The sequence below is a fragment of the Hyphopichia burtonii genome (genome assembly GCF_001661395.1).
Source record: "Hyphopichia burtonii NRRL Y-1933 unplaced genomic scaffold HYPBUscaffold_2, whole genome shotgun sequence".
Lineage (NCBI taxonomy): Eukaryota > Fungi > Ascomycota > Pichiomycetes > Serinales > Debaryomycetaceae > Hyphopichia > Hyphopichia burtonii.
Genome location: NW_017963729.1, coordinates 322995 through 342983, shown reverse-complemented (window position 1 = coordinate 342983; position 19989 = coordinate 322995). Strand labels below are relative to the sequence as shown.

The window sequence follows — 19989 nt, the reverse complement described above, 5'->3', positions numbered from 1 at the left end:
TTTTGTCTGTTTTTGGTTGAAATTAGGTTGAAAATGAATCAAAAAAACATGGACAAAGTAATAGTACTAACAAAAAGGCAGAATTTGCAAAATGTTAAAATAGAAGTGACTGGTGATCTTGTTTCTAATGATTCTGCTTTAGTAATCTGTAACCACCAGTCATTGGCAGATCATATCATGATGGCATATTTAGCAAGATGCTCCAATAACTTTCAAAACGAAAATAGTCTAATTACTTTACCCAGGACTAACTTCTTTTCTTGGTTTTTGATTTGGAGAGTTCCAACTTTAAGAATTTTATTCAACTTATTGAAAAGTGATGAAAATTGGGAATTAGAGAGCTCATTGAGTCAAACGTTTTTCAAAAAAATTATGAATAGTAAAATTCCTGAATGGATAATCTTATTCCCCGAAGCCAACGTTTGGAACCCAGAGGATTGCCGTTTGCATCAAAAACAGTGTGAAAAGTACTATTTACCCGTATTGCAAAATCTTCTTTACCCAAGGTTCTCTGGGTTTTACAATGCCATATCTTCGTTAAATAATAAACAGAATAACAAAATATCAACAATTTACGATGTGACAATTTTTTATCTGAAAAAACCTAGAATATCAGCTACAGAATCCAAGGAATATGGCAGCTCATTCGCTTCGCCTACGCTTTTGAAAATCTTCTCAAGTGAAGATGAAATCGAGGTGAAGATTCACGTAAAATCCAAATTGATTATGAGAGTGCCTACAAAGCGTAAAAGATTGGAAAGATGGCTTGAACACTGCTGGGTCGAGAAAGATAAGTTTATCACTAACGAGTATTTATCCCACCAAATCGAGCCAATAGTTTCTACTTCCTTAATAGATAAACCAATTACCTCATTGTTAACTTCTCCTTCAACCAACGAAATAAGTAAATAAAATATCTTATGCAATTTATGTTGTTTATATATATATATACATATCACTTCGTAATAAATGCAATCACTCATCTTGAATAAGATGAATGGGCAAGCTTCTGATAGCAGATTTTTGGTCCTCATCTCTTTGAACTCGGTAGAAATGATCAGTAAAATTATCGCCATTTATATGACTTAAGAACTTTTCATCATGAGTAATAACAATCAATTGGAAATTTTTCTGGTCTTTCCTAAATTGGATAATGTTATTCAATGCAATTGCCAATGATTCTGCATTTTCCAGGTCTAAATTAGTTGTTGGTTCATCTAATGCAATCATACCACAGCTTGAACCAAAACATTCAGCTAAAGCTAATCTAATTAAAATACTAGTCAAAACTTTTTGACCAGCGGAACATCTTCCTCTCATGTCTAGTTCTATATCATTTTTAAACATCACAACTCTATAATTATAGGACCTGTTACCTTTGGCTTGGGTATTAACATCACTTCTTATTTCTATCATATCGATATCAGTTCCTTTATATGTTTGATTCCACAATTCTCTGAGAATTCTGTTAATATCCTCCATTTTTGCACTATGATATTTCATGATGGCATTATCCAATGCCTTGGAATAAGTCATTACATCATTGGAAACCAATAAGTTAACTTGTAACTTAACCGATTCCTCCTTATACTTTTTGTCAACGTCTTGGAATTCGGACCGAAGCTCATCTTCCAAATTCTTCACCTGATCTTTGATTTGTTTTATTTCACCAATCTTACCTGCATTTTCAGAATTAAGGTCGGAGAGCTTTTCACGAATTTTTCTGGATTTAGTATGATAGTTTTCTCTTTCAATTTCGGCATTTTCAATATTGAGTGCAATCATTTGATCTCCAACTTCACTAATTTGACATTCTGTTGACCTCAATTCAATATTATCTCTTATATTTCTCTCTACGCTTGAAGCTTCATTAATTTCATTTGAAATTTTTGCAACGGTTTCAATTTTTTCTGCCTTATCTTGTCCGATTTTTTCAATTTGATGCCTAGACTCTTCTAAACTTTGACTATTTTGTTCAATCAAAATTGAGTCTTTAGTTTCGAACTCTTCAACAGATTCATATAAAACATTGTAATTACTGACAAAATTATCCAATTCTTTAAGCTTAGAATTCTCTTGTTCTTCTTGAAAGCCCAAGTCTTGAGATAAATCTTGATACTTTGAGTTTTTATCTTCCTTCTTTTTCATTAGATCTTCAAGAATTATTTCAATTTTTGTTTTTTTCTCTTTCAATGAAGTGACATGGACTTCAAAATCATCGATTGATCGTTTAATATTGGTTATTTCAGAAAGAGAATTCTCCAAGTTACTGATGGATAACCTTTTGTCTTTGATGTTACTATCTAATCTTGTTAATTCTCTTTGCTGAACGTATTTGGATTCTACTCCCTCATTTATAACTTGACGCAAAGTCTTAGCTTCCAGATTTTTCGTTTGATGTAATTTTTGCAACTCAGAGAGTGACAAAGAGGATGCACCGAAGTCGTTTAATTCATCTTTTAAAACGTCAATTTGTTTTTTGAATTCTTCAGCGTCATCAAGAAGTCTTCGAATTAATCTTATAGGATTTTGCAAAGTTTCTAAATTATCCGAGTTAGCTTTTGCATTTGAGAGGTCTTCCTGAAGCTTTTTATTTTCTTTGAGTAAACTAGAAGCTTGGTCTTCTTCAGTCTGAATCTTCGAGGTCATTTCTGGGATTAGTGTAATAAGCTTTCTGTATTCTAATATGTCGACATTTATCAGTTTGACATTTTCAACATCTTTTCTGGTGGAATCAACATTCTCTTGTAACTTCTGAACGCTCATACCATTAACACTATCCTGTAATTGAGAAATGAAAGTTTCCATAAAGTTACCTTCAAAAGGCCTTTTGCAAAGTGTGCAACATTTTTCAATTTTGGCCAATTCAATCGCCTTTATTTTAAAATTTTTAGTAACATCAAAAGTGTTAAGATTATGAAGAGTTGTATTATGATCTTCTTCTAATTCCTGGACCACTTTTTCATACTCATCAATTTCGTCTTCTTCTATAACTTGAAGAATTCTTTGTTTATGATGTGCAAGGCTAGTTTTATATTCGTCAAGTTTATTTTTATGAGCATCAAGCTGTGAATTCTTTGCGTGAAGTTCGTTAGATTGAGAAACATTGGTCATCTCAAGCATATGTATCGTTTTCGATACTTCCCCGATTGACTCATTTAGGATAGTTTGACAAGTATCAGCCTTTAAGTCCTGGCCTATCAAATTCTTGAATTTTTCATTATTTCGAGTTATGGTTTTTTCCAAAAAGTCATTTTTAGAAGATAAACTATCCTTCTGAACAGATAATCTAGCATGGAGATCAGACTGTCTATTACTTGAGGTAATTTTTCTTGAAATTTCATCCATTTCGTATTCTAATGATACCAATGTTGAGTTGTTAGCTTGAATTTTTTTCTCTAAATCATCAAGAGTACTTGAATCTTTTTTAGAATTGTATTTTGAAATTAAATTTTCAAGTTCAGTTTTTTCGAATTCCAAAGTGCTTTCATCATAATGTAAGGAAGTGAGTTTTTTACGAAGATCATGAATCTTGAGATTGGCATTATTGATATCCTCGGTGCAGTAATGATTATGCTGGTCTTCCTTTGTTATAGAAGATTGGATTTCATGAAGCTCCTTTTGTAATTGAGACAATTGATTTTTGTAAGATTCTTGATTTTTCTTAAAGGATAAAGAAGAAGTCTTCAATTTTTCTTGCAATTGATTTTTCAAGTTTAATCTAGAACTAGAGTCGTTTGTTTGAGTATCGAAATTAATTTCAAAATCTTCTGATTTCTTAAAGTATTTATCAATTTTAAAAATATTCTGATCATAAATTTGTCTTTTATTGGAAAGAGACCCTTCAATTCTAGTATATTTATGGAATTCTGATTGAGTTTTGGTTAATTGAGTATCTAATTCCCGAATTTGATTTTCTAAATTAGTAACCAACGATTTTTTATCTTTATTAATTTGAGCAAAATTAGAAAGACTATGACTTAATTCTTCATCAGTATCATCGAGAAGGTTGATGGAGCTCCGAAGTTTTTCCAAATTGATTGATAAGTTTTCTTGTATCATTTTAAGACGTTCGTATTCACTTAAAGTAGCTTGGAATTGTTGATTTGATTCAAATAAATCATTTGCTTCATTTTCAAAGCGTTCGATTTGCATGGTCAATTCAGCAATATCCTCAGTATACTGATCAACTTTCAATTGATTTTCTTTCAATTTTTGTTTGATTTTAGAAGCTCTATTTTTATCAATTTTCAAATGTTGAACGGACTGTTCTATCAATTTAATGTTAGTAGCCATTTCTTTCCGAACATTTTTCAAATTATCCAAGACTTTAGTATATTTCAGGGCTTCAAAAATGTCATCGAATCTTTTTTTCAATACTGAAGCTTCACTCAAGGGCCAAAGTGAATCATCTTGATGACAAAATATAACATAATCCAAAATAGCTTTAGAAGCACCTAAATATATTGGCACTTGAGTGTCCAATTCAGCATTCTTGGAACTTATAGCAGCTTTAACTCCTTTGTTGATGGCACTAAGCTGCCCTTCTAAAGTTTTGAAAGTAAGAGTTGATGCACCTCCTCTTCCTCTTCTTTTACTCAATTGCATTGAACGAGTGACAATCATCGACTTATCATTAACCGATTTGAAAGCCAATTTGATTTGCCCATGGACAATATTACGATTCGCTATACTTGGATCATTGATAAAGGCCCCACCTTTAGAATTTGGTGGTAAATCACCAGTAGTTGCATATTTCAAACATTCAATGATGGTTGTTTTACCACAACCATTCTGACCACAGATCAACGTGAGAGGAAAACCAAACTGAATTGTTTCCTCTTTTTCCCCATCGAAGGACCGAATCCCTTGGATCGAAAGCTTGAATATACTAGACATCTAACCAGGTTACCGCTACTCGAATGGGCTTCTACAGGTCTTCTGATTCAAAAAGTGAAGTTTAACCGCGTACTAGTCTCTTTGCGGTACGGGTGTATATTTTTCAAAATGTACAGGTGTATTATGATTGAAAAAAATGTACGGAGGTTTCTCTGCAGCCTTTTATGGCAACGAAGAGTCAAGCACGTATTCCAATCTAAAGCTGTGGGAATGACAGCAAGAAAGAAGTGGCTGAAACTGTCATAGAACGTGAAGGAATAATCAGGGAGTTCACAGGCATACACGAACCTTCACTTCTCGATGATCATCTATTTGCAATATTTTTTGCAATTTACACTAATGCAATTGATACTGCCGTCCTTAACGGTGCTGCCATCCTCAACTGTGCTGTCGTTTTGAATTATGCTGGATATACAAATGTGCTGGGTACTCAATTGGTGCTGGGTATTCAATTGGTGCTGCCATTGACCTTCAACTGAATGAAACGAAGCCAATTGAACCAAAAGCTAATTAAGTCTTGAAAGTGGAAAATGTGCAACACTTAAACTACAGCCACAAATTTTACAGTGATGAAACTCAAATAAGTAAGCCAACCTAAACAAACAACGTAATAATACTTCTTCCCTATAATAAGAATAGCAATGCTTCTCTTATGAATTGTGGAACTGAGAAACTGAAATTCTGGTGATGCCGGCACGTGACCCCAAAACATGCTGCAGAATTCACAATTTTTTTTTTCGTTTTTGCTGGCAAAAAACGCTAAATAAAAATTGGCAACCGGTAAACCTCACTAGTAAATCAGGGATAGCAACCAATACAATATATTCATCATACTTCGAGCAACTTGCTTGACTGGTGAAAATATATAAGAGTCTCCTCATTTCTCGAATATCGATATAGATTACTCAATTCAAAACGAAACAAATCAATTCAATTGACTAATTGACTTAATATAATAATTGACTAGAAAACTATAATCAATCATGGGATTCGCTGATAAACTTCAAAACAAATTCGGCAAAAACGAAGTCGAAAACTTAGATAAACAAGGTGGTAAAGCCATTGGTAAGGATAATCTTTCTGGTGAAGTCCAAAAACAATATAAGGATGGTAACTTGAACAAGGAAAATGCTGCTAAATACGCCAACGAAGTTGACAAGAAAGGTGGTCAATACGTTGGCCGTGAAAACTTGTCTGGAACCGAAGGTGGTATTGGTGACAAAATCACCGGGGGTGGAAAGTCCAGTGGTGCTGGAGGTAAATCATCTTCTGGTACTGGCTCTGGCTCTGGCTCTGGCTCTGGTGCAGGTGCTGCTGCCGGTGCAGGTGCCGGTGGTGCAGCTTTAGGTGGTGCCGGTGCCTACGGTGCCTCCAAGTCTGGCTCTGGTTCTGGTTCTGGTGCTGGTACCGATTCTTATGGCTCCTCAGGTAAGGATGCTTATGGCTCCTCAGGTAAGGATGCTTATGGCTCCTCAGGTAAAGATGCCTATGGATCCTCAGGCAAAGATGCCTATGGCTCCTCAGGCAAAGATGCCTATGGCTCCTCAGGCAAAGATGTCTATGGCTCCTCAGGTAAAGATGCCTATGGCTCCTCAGGTAAAGATGCCTATGGCTCCTCAGGTAAAGATGCCTATGGCTCCTCAGGTAAAGATGCCTATGGCTCCTCAGGTAAAGACTCCCAAGGTACTACCTCCTCCCACGGTAAAGATGCCTTCTCTCAAGGTAAAGATGCATACAGCCAAGGTCAATCTGGCCACTCTAAAGAAGCTGCCGGTGCAGGTATTGGTGCTGCTGGTGCCGGTGCTGCTGCTTATGGTGCTCATAAACACGGTGGAAAATCTAATACCGATTCTTACGGTAAAGACTCTACCACCGGTGGAGACTCTTCTTACGGTTACGGTTCAGGTCAAGAATCTAAAGGTACTTCTGGTGGTGCCTATGGTTCATCTAGTGGTGCTTATGGTTCTGGTGCTGGTGCTGGTTCTGGTTCTCACGACACTAGAAGCGGTGCTGCTGGCCTTGGTGGTTTCTCCACTGGTAATGATAAGTTAGATTCTAAGATTTCAAGCTTAGAACCTGACGTTCAAGAACAAGCCAAAGAAGCTTTCCATAAAGGTTACAAAGATGCTCAATCTGCTTTCAGAACATAGATTGACTTAATGTGGTGATGTATTATGATTAAATTTTCTCTATTTTTACTTTTCATTTGCTAGTGTTTTATTTTTGAATTTTATTGTTTAGTTCTTAAATCAATTTATGAATTCTTCTTACATCAGTTGTAGAAATCATCAAACATTTATTATCGTAAACTATATATCCCTAACTGGAACAACTACATTGAAGCATTGAATAATCATCACCCATGTCACTTTGTAATAACCAAGTTGATTCAACTTCTTTCAATTCATTACCCCATTTTGATTTATCGTATGGATGGAAACTCATTTTTTCTAATTTTTTCAAATAACTCAAATCTTCGGCATTTGAATCTTGAGTATATTGAATAACTTGGTCTAAAATCCAATTTCTTGGTAAGAATAATGGATTTGATTTTGCAGCCAATGATTTTCTTAAACCGGGTTCACTTCTTTCTGATTTTGTTAAATATTTTTTATAAGTATCCAACCATTTTGAAATTTCTTCGGTTAATTCTTTTTGATCATATTTTGATGTTTGCTTGTTAAATGTTGGTAATAAAATAGATTCTGCCACTCTAGACGAGTCAAATGATCCACCATCTAAGTCTATTGAATGTAAAATTAAAAAAAACTTATTATAATCACATTGAACTTTGTATAACATGTCTAACATTGGATCTATTAAATCAGCATTTTGTTCATCTGGATTTTCAATATTGATCAATTTTGAGGATAACCCTAATCTGCTAAAAAGAGTTTCCACATATGTTTTAGTAAAAGCATATTTATATATTTCACCACCAGCTTCAATTATTTTTGTAGCTCTTGTAATAATACGATCTTCCCATTCAGGTTTAATACCGGTGTTTACAAAATAATCATCATTAACCAACTTTGAACCACCTCCAATCAATTCAGCTAAATCTTCACCTAATCTTGTTAAATTCCACCATATGGCGGTTGGTGTATTTGCATAACCATATCTATGTTCATGATCTTCAGAATTTGGAGTATAATTTGGATCATATTTATCCATTATTGAAAAGGGACCAAAATCAATTGATAAACCCAATACTGAGGTATTATCAGTATTTAAAACCCCATTTAAGAATCCATAACATTGCCATTTAGCAGTGGTGATAGCATTTCTAATAATTATTTCCAAATACATTTTATCATAATTAGTTAATTCACCAATTGTTGTTTTTGAATTTTCAAAAAAATCATTTTTAGAATCTAAAATTTTTGATAAATGATGGAATTGTTCTCTATTAATTGTAAACAATTCATTAATAACATAATCTGACAATTGTCTAACACCTTTACGGTCACCTCTCCATCTATATAAATCAAAGCTTCCTAATCTGATCCAAGACTCAGCAAACCTAGAAACAATAGCACATTTTTCAGCGGCATGACGTTGAGCAAAAGTTTGGGGTAAATAAGTTAAAGAAAGTGCTCTTGTGGAAGGAATCCCAACAGCATTTAAATGCTCAGATATGATATATTCACGAATTGAGGATCTCAATACTGCTTTACCATCGGCGAATCTGGAATAAGGAGTCATTCCAGAACCTTTTAATTGGAATTCAAACTTATTTCGGTTAGTTCGATCATTGAAATTTTTAGGAATTTCAAACAAATTATGAACTCTACCATCACCCAATTGACCTGCAAATTGACCGAATTGCCAACCAGCATATGCTTGAGAGTATGGGAAAGGATTTTGCTTCAAGAATTCTGGGTTCTCCTTATAAATTTCACCACTGACAATCTTTTGATACTCCGGGTCATGAACTTGTTCAGGATCCAAACCCAAATCTTTCAAACCCGTATCACTTGATGTAAGATACTGATAACTCTTTCTTTCCTCAGGTAAGGTCCATGAAAACCCCCCGTCTTTTAAGATTCTTGGTTTTCTGATGATGTTATCATGGTTATCTTTTGCCGTCTTAACATCCGGAATTCTGAAATCTGGAGTGATGTATTTGGTAAAAGTCGAAGTCTTGGGCAATCCTGCTAGCGTGTGAGTCGTCATTGATCTTCTTATGATTGAACGAGTTGAAGAATGTTTCAATTGGTGTAAATTGACCTTATACATGCTTGATCATGAAAATTTTTTTTTTATCAGGCTATTCAGTAGCAAATCTGATCTTAAAAGGAAGAGATTTTTTTTTTTCTTCCAAAGAAAGATTACACGACTTATATTTGAATGCCGAAAGCTGGACCAACTATGCAATTGCTTTCTCTCCACCGTATTGGAGTTAAAGGTTGTTTGCTTTCGAAAGATGGTGAATGGGGTTTGGAGTGCCGGTTACATAAGCATTACATAATCAGAATATTTTGCAATCATTTTGCCAATCTATTAAAATATGTATTAATGGTCTAAATATATGTATTAATGGTCTAAATATATGTATTAATGGTCTAAATATATGTATTAATGGTCTAAATATATGTATTAATGGTCTAAATGCAGATAAATATAGTCTATCACCTCCTTGACGGGCATTTTATCAATGGGCACTCCGGTCCAGAAGACTTGTTGGGCTATGCCTTGGTAGATCATGGCCTCTATACCCGAAATGACTTTCCAATTGTGAGATTCGAATTCTTTGTATAAACGAGTGGTTGGATTAGGGTGATAGCACATTTCCAAAACAGCCCCCTTTCCATCTTGGATAAAGACATCCAAAGTTTGTTTAGCCAATGTTTCTTCTGGGGAAACCGGTTCAAAATCCGGCACTGTCAACACGATCAACTTTGGTCTATTAGCAATTTGTTCTGCTTCATCGGGGTTTTTGATATGGACGATTTCACCTTTGAAACCCCCTTGCTTCATTGCTTTCATCACTTGGACTACCTCACTTTCATACCTATTGATGATATACACTTTAGAGCAATGCAATAAATCATGTAATGCATAAACGGCAGATCTACAAGCACCACCTCCACCGTAAACCAATCCCGGCAAGCTTGACTCTTGTGATTGTTTCACTTGGTCCGGTGTATTATAAACAAACGAACTATGGATCCCGATAGTGTCTGTATTGGTTCCAACAATGATCTTATCATCAGCCTCCCTTTTAGTATAGATGGTATTAATTGCCCCCACGGCTTTAGCTCCATCATCCACAACGTCAACATGGTCAATCATAGTCACTTTGTTAGGCATGGTAACGGCAGACCCTATGGTGCCTGGCTCCTGCAAATATTTTTTAAACTCGTCTACATTATTACTTTCGAATAATTCGTATTTCCAATTTTCCAAACCTAGCCTTTTAAATAAAAAATTATGGAGAAGCGGTGCTTTGGAGTGCTGGATATGGAGTCCAAATAGTCTGAACCTGGCACCTCCGCCAGCCTGTTCTTCATAGGTCACCGTCATCCTGGAATGTCTAGAAGTTCAGCTGAAAAGACCGTAATGCAAATTTTGAAAAATTCTGCCATAAAAAGAAATGGAAAAAACATTCCATTAACGGAACCCGAACGGCTCATCGAGATACGAGGGCGCTGCGCTCACGTGCAGCACGCACCCGCCCTCGGATATCTGTTCTTGAGGTGTCAAGCAACGAAATGCCGGAGTTGATCATACCATAATAACGGCTGTAGTTTCCCAATTACAAGAACCCTTTTTCGAAGCAGAGACTTTTCGGGACAAGAAACAAGTGATTTTGCAAAGGCCTCAGCAGTAAACGAAAAGAGATACAAAAAGAACAAGTGCACGCGAAGAGCAGGCTAACGGGACAAAACGAAATTAGACTGATGGACGAGGTTTAATACCAACGGCATAAGTTGAAGAACGGATAATAAATTTCAGATTTAGTCAGTTTTCCTGATTGTAACTCGAAGAGGTACAAGACACATACATCTATATATATATATATATATATACATATACCAATACTTGAGAATTGGTTAATTTTTTCATTTCTTTAGATTGCTGAAAAGATGAATCCTATAAGACAGATAACTCGGCAGAAGGCTAAGGTGATAGGGTCAGTTTTTATACTTATTGTGATCTATCATATATTTTCACGCAGCTCAAGTACCCCAAGATATGCAGACAATGGACCGGTTTTAGTTGGTGAAGAACAAGTTGTTAATGGTAAGGCTCCATTACAGGATCCACCAGGAGCAGAAGTCATTCCACCACAGAAACCAAATAACGACGGAGCACACGTCGATAAGGAAGAAGAAGAACGGATCAAGTCGATTCGGGACTATACTGCATTTTTCAATGGCTTAGAAGATTATACACCAAAGTCGGAATCTATAAAGGGGAAATATAAAGGAGAAAAGGCCAAAGAGATGTTTTCAACAACAAAGGATTTCCTTTTCACTAAAGAGTATCTTGAGAATGTTCTTGATATTTCCCAAGAGACGTTTGATGATTTGCAAAATAGCCATACTAGATATGTCGATAATCATATCAATAAATTGATTGAAAATGTCGGAGTGCAAACTTTTGGTAACGTTTTACAATCGGACCCCGAATGGTCAGCCTATCAAGGATCAAAAGGATACGTCTTAGTAGGGGGAGGTCAATATAGTTGGTTATCGTATTTGGTTATTAGACAAATCCGAGCCACTGGTTCATTATTACCAATTGAATTATTTATTGCCACTCAAGACGATTATGAAAAGAAATTCTGTGAAGAATTATTACCATTATACAATGCCCGTTGTAATGTTTTCGATACTAATTTAGCAAAAGATTTAAAAGCAAGATTTAATTTGGGTGGTTATCAATATAAAATGTTGGCAATATTAAGTTCAAAATTCGAAAGTGTTTTGTATGTTGATTCCGATAATTTCCCAACTAAAAATGTCGATTATTTATTCAATTCTAAATTATATCAAGACAATGGATTAATAATATGGCCAGATGCTTGGGCAAGAACAACTAATCCGAAATTTTTCGATATTGCTCTGGTTAAAGTTAAGGAAAATAAAGTGCGTTATTCTCCAATTGATTATAAATTAGCAGAAGACGGTAAAGTGAAACCTTTGGGAGAATATAAATTTTCTGATTCAAATTATCATGATTTTGAAGGAACTATTCCAAATCCAACCTCTGAAACTGGTATGTTAATGATCAATAAAACTTCTCATTTGAAAACTTTATTGCTTGCTTTATATTATAACGTTTTTGGTCCAAATCATTACTATCCCTTATTAACTCAAGGTTCTGCTGGTGAAGGGGATAAAGAAACCTTCATTGCTGCTGCCACAGTAATGAAACAAACTTGGTTTCAAACTTTAAAACAATTTAAATGGACGGGTTACTTCCATGAAAAAACAAGAGATTTCTCTTCAAAAGCTTTAGGTCATTATGATCCAATCCAATCTCAAGACGAAAAATTAGGTGATAACACCGATATCATCTTTATGCATCTCTCTTATCCAAAATTCTACCCTAATTGGTTGGTTGATAATCATGATTTAGTTTATGAAGAAAGTGGTAATCATATTAGAATGTATGAAGGTATTTACGGTAATGTTGGTTATGATTTTGATTTAAGAACTTTACAATTGTTCGTTCAAGGTCTTTGTCCAAATTACTATTATGAAACAAGTGGTTTACCAATTGATGGTGAACCTGGATTATCTAAAAGTATCGAGTATATGGGTAAATACCTTAAATACGTGGCTAACGATGAAGGAACCGAAATTGAAAGATGTAAAAATGTCTTTATTCCTCATTTGAAATGGTTAAAAGAGACTACAAAACATCCCGATACCTTAAGCTTTACTTAATCACACGTACTTTTAATATAGATATATTTATAAGTTTAGTAATATGTATTAATCCGTTAACCCTAAACTGCGCTGCTGGTAACTGTCAAAACTGTCAAAAAATTGATGTAGCAATAGCCGTGAGTGCAAAAAAAGAAAAAAATTTGTAAGCTTTACTAATAAAATTTCTCTTAGACATTCGGAGAATGTACACCAAAAGCCGCAAATATATATAAGAGAGGTCATCGGCACTGGAATGTTGAATAATGGAGGTTTGGAATCTTGATAACAGAGAGTAGAATGTCCGGCATTGAGAATTCAGGTACCAGAGATGAGTACGAACAGACATTGACCCTGCCTGATGATGGGGTGGAATATAGACCCGATGAGGATATGGAATATAGACCCGGGGATGAGATGTCTTCTAGTGTTCAAGAAAAAGCCGATAATCTTAGTGTTCATTCTAATACACCAATACCTATTCCTTCACCCGATGAGATTTCATTGGTGAGAGAGCTTCTTTTCATATTTTTCATGGCTTTGGCTCAATTATTCACTCAAGCTGGGGTTAGTCAAACCATTAATCCAGGATCAGAAATTGCAGAAACTTTTAATGTTCAAGATAAGCCAGGAGAAATCTCTTGGTTTTCTGCTAGTTACTCGTTGACCGCAGGTACTTTCATTTTAGTTTCAGGTCGTTTGGGTGACATGTATGGTTATAAACTCATTTATATAATTGGATTTATATGGTATGGGGTATTTTCATTATTATGTGGATTTTCTGGATTCACCAGTTCGGCAGTTTTTTTCGATATAATGAGATCACTACAAGGGGTAGGTCCAGCATTAGTGATGCCAAATGCCACTGCTTTGATTGGTCATTATTATCCCCCAGGCCGTAAGAAGAATTGGGCAATGTGCTGTTTCGGTGCAGTTGCTCCTTCAGGTTTTTGTTTTGGTGCTATATTCTCAGGTATTTTCACTCAATTAGTTTGGTGGCCTTGGTTTTTTTGGGTTCATGGTATTGTTAATTTCATCGTTGCCTTTATGGCTTTTTTCATTATTCCTAAACGAATTGGTAGTCGTTCGGTTAAACTGTTTGATTGGATTGGTTCAGTAACCGGGGTTTCTGCTTTAATTTTAATCAATTTTGCATTCAATCAAGGTCCAAACGTTGGTTGGGATAAAGTTTATGTCTACGTTTTATTAATTGTTGGATTTTTATTAATTGTTTTATTTTATCTCTCAATTAAAAAAGTTAGTACTCCAATTGTATCAGCAGATGCTTTCAGAGGTGAAACTGGTGCTATATTGGGTACTATTGCTGCTGGTTGGTCTTCTTTTGGTATTTGGTTACAATACAGTTTTGAATGGTCAAAATATGTTGATGGTCGTAAACCAATCATGAGAGCAGTTGAATTTATCCCTACGGCATTTGTCGGGTTTCTGGCAGCTGCTTTAACTGCATTCTTATTAACGAGAGTTCCATCTTCCGTGGTCATGCTCATGGCTATGGTTTCTTTCCTCGGTGGTATTGTCATTATGGGTACAAGACATGTTGGTCAAATTTATTGGGGTCAAAAATTCGTCTCTTTATTAGTTCAATGTTGGGGGATGGATATGAGTTTCCCTGCTGCTTGTATCATTCTTTCAAATAGTTTACCTCGTCACCAACAAGGGATTGCTGGTTCCTTAGTCTCAACTTTCGTTAATTATTCCATTTCAATTGGTTTAGGTTTTGCCGGTACCGTTGAATACTATGAAACAAAAAATAAACCAGTCAATGAAGAAACAAGAATCTACGGGATGAGAAGAGCCTTTTACATGGGTATGGGACTCGCAGGTCTTGGAGTTGTTTTATCACTTTTATTCTTGTATAAACAAATTGTTCTTGAACCTCGTAAAAATAGAAAAGCTGAAAAAGAAAGTCAAAACACTGATGACAAACTCGAAAATGAAGCTTAATCACTCTTATTTATTGCATTTAATCACATATTTATCTTTATAGAATGTTATGTTTAATATCAAATCTAAGATTGTAGTAATTGCAAAATGCGGAATCAGATTTTCCGCACTGTGGATATAAAGAAGCAAAAAAAAAATTAGTAATTGATGAAATTAATCTACTCATTCTTTAAGAAATGTCGACTTTAAAAGCACCATTGACGGGCAATCTTAAGATTGCACTTATTCAAATCAAGGCAGGCTCAGATAAAGCTGCCAATTTACTAAAAGTAGATAAGTTTGTTGAAAATGCCATTAAAAATTCCAAGATTGGTAAGATTGATTTGATAATGTTACCAGAGTGTTTTAATTCACCATACGCTGTTGACCAATTCCGTAAGTATGCAGAGAATATACCTAATGGAGAGACGACCAATTTTTTGTCGAATTTAGCTAAAAAGCATGAAATTTTCATCATTGGAGGATCATTTCCGGAGATTTCACTGGATAAAATATATAATACATCGTTGACATTTGGACCAGATGGTGATATTTTGGCTAAGCATCGCAAGGCCCACTTATTTGATATCGACATCCCCAATGGAATTACTTTCAAAGAGTCAATCACATTAGATGCCGGAGATCAAGCCACGGTCTTCAAATTAGGATCATTTGGAAATATTGGATTAGGGATTTGTTATGATATTAGATTCCCCGAATTGGCTCAAATTGCATCGCGTAATCCATACAATTCATTTGGGATGTTTTACCCGGGGGCATTCAATACGACTACAGGGCCATTACATTGGCATTTATTGGCCAGATCAAGAGCAGTTGATAATCAAATGTATAGTGTTTTATGTAGTCCTGCCCGGGATGTTGAAGGAGGAGGATATCAAGCATACGGACATTCATTAGTTGTTGATCCCACCGGGAAGATAATTGCTGAAGCAGGAGAAGAAGAAGAGATATTATATGCTGAGTTAGAAGGAGATTTACTTCCTAAAGTTAGAAGTGGGATACCAGTGCATTATCAAAGAAGATTTGATATCTATCCCGATATCAGTAAGAGTGACGTTAGAGTAAGTAATTAAATATCTTCATGTTTTTCAATAAAATCCACCAAAGTCTCGATGAAATCCTTTGGGTTTTCACTTATAAGCCAATGACCTGCTTTAACATCTCTTAATTCAAAAGAAGGGAAGTAATTACCGATATCTGGGATCACTTCATCGGGGACGTAATTTGACTCGGTACCTCTAATGAATAAAGCCGGTCCTTTTGACCATCTTGAGATATTATGATCGTAGGGCCAAGCAGCGATATTACCGGCGGTGATTGAATCACCGATGAGCTTGAGCGGGATCTTCAGGGTGCATTTTTCATCTTTACGGCCTCTATTGATATTAGTTAATAAGAATTGTCTAATTTCTTTGGTTGGTTCAACTTTCAGTAATTCAAGATCGACATCTTTAATACTGGTGAATTGTTGATTATCCAAAGCTTTAATTAATTGTCTAACGTATTTGGAATAAACTCCAATATTATTATTTGATAAATCAACTGGAGCATTATCAACCGATACTATGAATCTAGGTAATTCCGGTCTTCTTAATGCTAGAGCCATTGCAGTTTTGGCTCCCATAGAATGTCCAATTAATATTGGTTTTTCAACAAATTCAGCATCATCGATGAATTTTTCAACGTCTGCTGCCAAAGAAGGATAATCAAGACGATTTATATGGGGGGATTGACCGAAATTTCTTAAATCCAAACAGTAAACATCTCTATTCAAGATTTCAACCAACTGTTTAGCCACGGTTCTATTATTTAATTTTGAACCAAATAACCCATGCAAGAAGATAAGCGGGCTTTTGTTAGAAGGAGTAGCAGGCTGATGTCTATCATAAGAAAGTTTAACTGTTTCGATATTGGTGGATAACGAATCTCCGAGGTAAGTTGAAGAAGATCTTGCATTAGCTGCGACCCAACCCAAGTTCCAAGGGTTTATTTGAGTAGCAACAGCAGTTTGATGCAAATGTTTGACAAAAGTCAGCTGAACCAAGCGGTACATAACTTATATGATATACTGGAGGGGGATAGATGTACTGGATGGTAAGAAGTATGGGCAAGTTAATACGTCAAGAGTGAGAGTTTTTGATTACTACACATACATTAAACAAATCAATAAAAATACATAGGCTAATCTAAAAGTTTAACATAATTAGAAGGACAGATTCCAACTTGACCATTTGAGCGTCTTGCTTGCCACCATTTACCTTCGATATCTTCGACTTCTAAGATTTCATCTTTAAAGAAGGAAATTTCATTAATATCTTCTGGGTTAGCGTCGTAACTGTATAAAGCTTTTGCTTTATATCTAAAAGAGTTTGGAGGATTTGAGTTATTCAAATCTCTAACGTCTGAGGAAGAAAAGTTTTCTAAACCGTTCAATTGGGAACTGGACATATAAGGAGTATTTGTTGATCTATTATTGGTGGTTAATTGGGATTGTCTTAAGTTATTATCTTGAAATTGTGGAGACCCAACTTGTAAGTTTGAAGAGGAAGAATGATGAGGTAAAGTAACTGGGTTTACGTTGACATAGTTATCATCATCTAAATTATGATTTGAATTCAAATGTCCGTGATTGTGAGATTTCAAACTGAAACTATCAATAAATTGATTTGTTGGTGATTCTGGGTGTCCTCCAAAATATAATATCCAGATTAAGTTAACGATGCTTAATAAAATACATCCTGCTGCACAACATAAAAACCCACTATCATTGGTTGTATAAATTAACCAATTAATCGAGTTGGTATTATAAATAAAGGCAATACTGATTAATCCAACCAAAGTGAACTTATATAATTCAATAGTATTACATAAATAAAGTAATAATATTATGATTATAACAACAATTTGATATACTATCCCCCACCATGAAAAATGTGGGAAATCCGATTGATTAGCTGCTCCTGCTCCTGCTATGGCAATAATGGCGGAAATTAATCCAAATGATACGGTGGTTATAGCAAATGGATCACTCAGAAAATTACTTATACTAAATGACATCTTGAAAGAGTGACTGCAGTTGAAAACCAGCTCTGTTAACTTTGGTTATATCCTTTTAATATAAAAAAACTAGTAGCTCTTCTTTGTTAATTTTTTATTGAGTTGTTTATTTTGATTGTTCTCACTACTCGCACTGTCTATTTTTATTTGATTTGAGTCGTGTATTCGCGTGCGGGTCTAGATTTGTGACCGTTTCCTGCCTGGTGTCTGGGTCCAGAATGTTACGATGCACATGAAACATGTATATACAAGAGATGATTCTCTTATATCTTGTATGATACGTTGGCTATTGTATATTGAAGCTTGTATGTATTGTATGTAGCGGTTGGGTAGCTGATGAAACTGCTCGGTTTAGGGCAGGTATTGTCCCTGGTGCACGGGTGGTTGTCCTGGCACGTGACCCACAACACCTCCGTACATTTCATCCTTCTACTTCTACTTCACTTCTACTTCACTTCTACTTCACTTCTACTTCACTTCTACTTCACTTCTACTTCTACTCTACTATACTATACCAAGCTGTGCCAGCAGACACTGGAGAACTGGCAATTTGCTCCCGCAAGTCTTACACCTGGTGAAATATAGGGCCTAGCCTGTGCCGATGAACCAAAGAGCTTCGAAAGTGCCGGGATTACGAGCCATTCAACGATTCCGTAGAAGAAAAATACGAGTTTTCCAAGAGGAAGAAAGACTTAGTGCCATCGGGCCATGGCTGTTCATCCTTGCTTTTGCAACTTTGTGCGTGTAATGTAATCTTAATCGAAGTCATTTCTCCATTGTAAGCATGGGACCTCTCTAATCTAGCGTCTTACACTGTGAGAGCGGTGATGTTGGTTGATGGTAACGGGCTCTTGATCAACGCTGCTTATACTTTGCTGTCTATACTTTGGATGGTTCATCGTTTTTGCAACCTTTTCCCGCAGCCAAAAATTACTTCTTCATCAATCATCAAAAAAAGAAGAGTCTACAGCACGATGGTTTCCATTATGGTCTCCCACTAACGTACTCAGCATCGCTCTCAGCAGCTTAATAATTATTGATCGGACGGGTAATCATGCTTTATGCTGGATATGGCCGTAGACGTTTGGGTAAAAGTTTTGTTTTAACATAACAACGTTGGGCCGAAGTGGAAAAAAACCTCTGTTTCTTTGAAAAATTCTTCAAATAGCTGAAGTGGCCTTTGGAGAGGGCCTCAGGGTATTTGTCGAAGCCGTATAAAGCTCGGGTTTTTATAGTTTCCAATTTGAGTGTTATTCTATCTCAATAAGTCGGTATAAAAAATCGCTTTCACCAGTTTACTATAATGAATGAGCAAGGTTTCTGAAGACCTCGTTGATTTAGCGTAAAAGAAATCATTGTAAATTTAAGACTTAATGGTCGAAGGTGACTTGAATAGTTTGATTAAAATTCGTTGATTGGTATCTACAACGGGATGGAAACATGAGCTAATTTAAACATTTACAGATACATAGTGTCACATATTTACAGATACTTGACACTATAGAATATGTAAAGAGGGAGTTCATATACGAATGGTCATGAGTCATTAGGCTATTTTCTTCTTGCATTAACTAAAGCCTCCACGTCTTTAGCTAAAAAAATTGTCGACAGAAGATCTCCAATCATATCTTACGCTGTTAACAACAAGAGGTTCAATGCTAGGTTTTAAACCCATAATAAAACGATTTATAATATAAGGATCAGTCATATAATTAGAATCTTCAAAGTGTGAACAAATATCAAGGAACTTTCTGGCGTACTTAACAACAGACGTAGTTTGCTGAAGACTAGTAAGAGATCTATGAATTCCATAAACACTCTTTCGTCCAGGACCAAATAGCAAAAGAAGTTGAGTTTTCATAAGTTGACAATACACCATTACAAAGAACCTTGACTCCAACATCTATTCAATACAATAAATCCCCATAGAGTAAGTCTTCTCTGCACAGAGGAATTATTGTAGTTGAACATGAACTCGTTGTGAAATAAAATACAGAAAACACTAATAACAAGAATAAATATTACTAAACACTATTTGCAAAGTGAAAGTCTGGGGACTGCCCGAGAAGGTTACTTGAATCCTAAGGGAGTTCTGCCATAATTTGATCACCATTAATTATATAATCATTAATTATCTAGTAGACTGGTTATTCAGCCGTGCGGATTGTAAGTGCATAGAACATGCACTTAG

At 35.5% G+C, this 19989-nt stretch overlaps 13 protein-coding genes across 13 annotated transcripts; 7 read left to right on the top strand and 6 right to left on the bottom strand.

Annotated features, from left to right (window-relative positions):
• Positions 1-180: 180 nt before the first annotated feature.
• On the top strand, positions 181-912 carry HYPBUDRAFT_104772 (uncharacterized protein; the record flags this gene model as incomplete). Its single annotated transcript, XM_020218373.1, has 1 exon — positions 181-912. The coding sequence occupies one exon, from the start codon at positions 181-183 to the stop codon at positions 910-912; it is 732 nt and encodes a 243-aa protein (XP_020077536.1).
• Positions 913-975: 63 nt separating this feature from the next.
• On the bottom strand, positions 976-4899 carry RAD50 (MRX complex DNA-binding subunit; the record flags this gene model as incomplete). Its single annotated transcript, XM_020222696.1, has 1 exon — positions 976-4899. One exon carries the CDS (start codon positions 4897-4899, stop codon positions 976-978), a length of 3924 nt encoding a protein of 1307 aa, XP_020077535.1.
• A 692-nt stretch (positions 4900-5591) lies between these two features.
• Positions 5592-7064, top strand: ASR1 (Asr1p). The gene is made up of 2 exons (XM_020219226.1): positions 5592-6543; positions 6568-7064. The coding sequence occupies exons 1-2, from the start codon at positions 5883-5885 to the stop codon at positions 7047-7049; spliced, it is 1143 nt and encodes a 380-aa protein (XP_020077534.1). The 5' UTR covers positions 5592-5882; the 3' UTR covers positions 7050-7064.
• A 154-nt stretch (positions 7065-7218) lies between these two features.
• HYPBUDRAFT_104726 (uncharacterized protein) lies at positions 7219-9075 on the bottom strand (the record flags this gene model as incomplete). The annotated part of the gene is made up of 1 exon (XM_020218370.1): positions 7219-9075. One exon carries the CDS (start codon positions 9073-9075, stop codon positions 7219-7221), a length of 1857 nt encoding a protein of 618 aa, XP_020077533.1.
• On the top strand, positions 8983-9434 carry HYPBUDRAFT_188590 (uncharacterized protein). The gene has a single exon (XM_020222929.1). The coding sequence runs from the start codon at positions 9086-9088 to the stop codon at positions 9368-9370; it is 285 nt and encodes a 94-aa protein (XP_020077532.1). The 5' UTR covers positions 8983-9085; the 3' UTR covers positions 9371-9434.
• Positions 9435-9444: 10 nt separating this feature from the next.
• Positions 9445-10454, bottom strand: HYPBUDRAFT_151923 (shikimate dehydrogenase family protein). The gene has a single exon (XM_020220753.1). The coding sequence runs from the start codon at positions 10423-10425 to the stop codon at positions 9499-9501; it is 927 nt and encodes a 308-aa protein (XP_020077531.1). The 5' UTR covers positions 10426-10454; the 3' UTR covers positions 9445-9498.
• Positions 10455-10988: 534 nt separating this feature from the next.
• Positions 10989-12797, top strand: MNN2 (Mnn2p; the record flags this gene model as incomplete). Its single annotated transcript, XM_020220015.1, has 1 exon — positions 10989-12797. One exon carries the CDS (start codon positions 10989-10991, stop codon positions 12795-12797), a length of 1809 nt encoding a protein of 602 aa, XP_020077530.1.
• Positions 12798-12991: 194 nt separating this feature from the next.
• Positions 12992-14765, top strand: HYPBUDRAFT_151921 (uncharacterized protein). Its single transcript, XM_020220752.1, has one exon. The coding sequence runs from the start codon at positions 13077-13079 to the stop codon at positions 14739-14741; it is 1665 nt and encodes a 554-aa protein (XP_020077529.1). The 5' UTR covers positions 12992-13076; the 3' UTR covers positions 14742-14765.
• Positions 14766-14917: 152 nt separating this feature from the next.
• On the top strand, positions 14918-15814 carry NIT3 (putative hydrolase; the record flags this gene model as incomplete). The annotated part of the gene is made up of 1 exon (XM_020222129.1): positions 14918-15814. The coding sequence occupies one exon, from the start codon at positions 14918-14920 to the stop codon at positions 15812-15814; it is 897 nt and encodes a 298-aa protein (XP_020077528.1).
• HYPBUDRAFT_147036 (uncharacterized protein) lies at positions 15811-16794 on the bottom strand (the record flags this gene model as incomplete). The annotated part of the gene is made up of 1 exon (XM_020220014.1): positions 15811-16794. One exon carries the CDS (start codon positions 16792-16794, stop codon positions 15811-15813), a length of 984 nt encoding a protein of 327 aa, XP_020077527.1.
• A 128-nt stretch (positions 16795-16922) lies between these two features.
• SSU81 (osmosensor) lies at positions 16923-17798 on the bottom strand (the record flags this gene model as incomplete). The annotated part of the gene is made up of 1 exon (XM_020218378.1): positions 16923-17798. The coding sequence occupies one exon, from the start codon at positions 17796-17798 to the stop codon at positions 16923-16925; it is 876 nt and encodes a 291-aa protein (XP_020077526.1).
• A 230-nt stretch (positions 17799-18028) lies between these two features.
• On the top strand, positions 18029-18504 carry HYPBUDRAFT_188560 (uncharacterized protein). Its single transcript, XM_020222928.1, has one exon. The coding sequence runs from the start codon at positions 18135-18137 to the stop codon at positions 18381-18383; it is 249 nt and encodes an 82-aa protein (XP_020077525.1). The 5' UTR covers positions 18029-18134; the 3' UTR covers positions 18384-18504.
• An 822-nt stretch (positions 18505-19326) lies between these two features.
• HYPBUDRAFT_188557 (uncharacterized protein) lies at positions 19327-19950 on the bottom strand. The gene has a single exon (XM_020222927.1). The coding sequence runs from the start codon at positions 19699-19701 to the stop codon at positions 19387-19389; it is 315 nt and encodes a 104-aa protein (XP_020077524.1). The 5' UTR covers positions 19702-19950; the 3' UTR covers positions 19327-19386.
• Positions 19951-19989: the final 39 nt, after the last annotated feature.

Excerpts from the sequence above, each read along its gene's own strand:
- HYPBUDRAFT_188590 (XM_020222929.1), top strand. The coding sequence starts at position 9,086 with ATGATTGAACGAGTTGAAGAATGTTTCAATTGGTGTAAATTGACCTTA.
- HYPBUDRAFT_188557 (XM_020222927.1), bottom strand. The coding sequence starts at position 19,701 with ATGTTGGAGTCAAGGTTCTTTGTAATGGTGTATTGTCAACTTATGAAA.
- ASR1 (XM_020219226.1), top strand. The coding sequence starts at position 5,883 with ATGGGATTCGCTGATAAACTTCAAAACAAATTCGGCAAAAACGAAGTC. Across the intron at positions 6,544-6,567 it reads AGATGCCTATGGCTCCTCAG|GTAAAGACTCCCAAGGTACT; the intron begins GTAAAGATGCCT and ends ATGGCTCCTCAG.
- HYPBUDRAFT_151923 (XM_020220753.1), bottom strand. The coding sequence starts at position 10,425 with ATGACGGTGACCTATGAAGAACAGGCTGGCGGAGGTGCCAGGTTCAGA.
- HYPBUDRAFT_151921 (XM_020220752.1), top strand. The coding sequence starts at position 13,077 with ATGTCCGGCATTGAGAATTCAGGTACCAGAGATGAGTACGAACAGACA.
- HYPBUDRAFT_188560 (XM_020222928.1), top strand. The coding sequence starts at position 18,135 with ATGAAACTGCTCGGTTTAGGGCAGGTATTGTCCCTGGTGCACGGGTGG.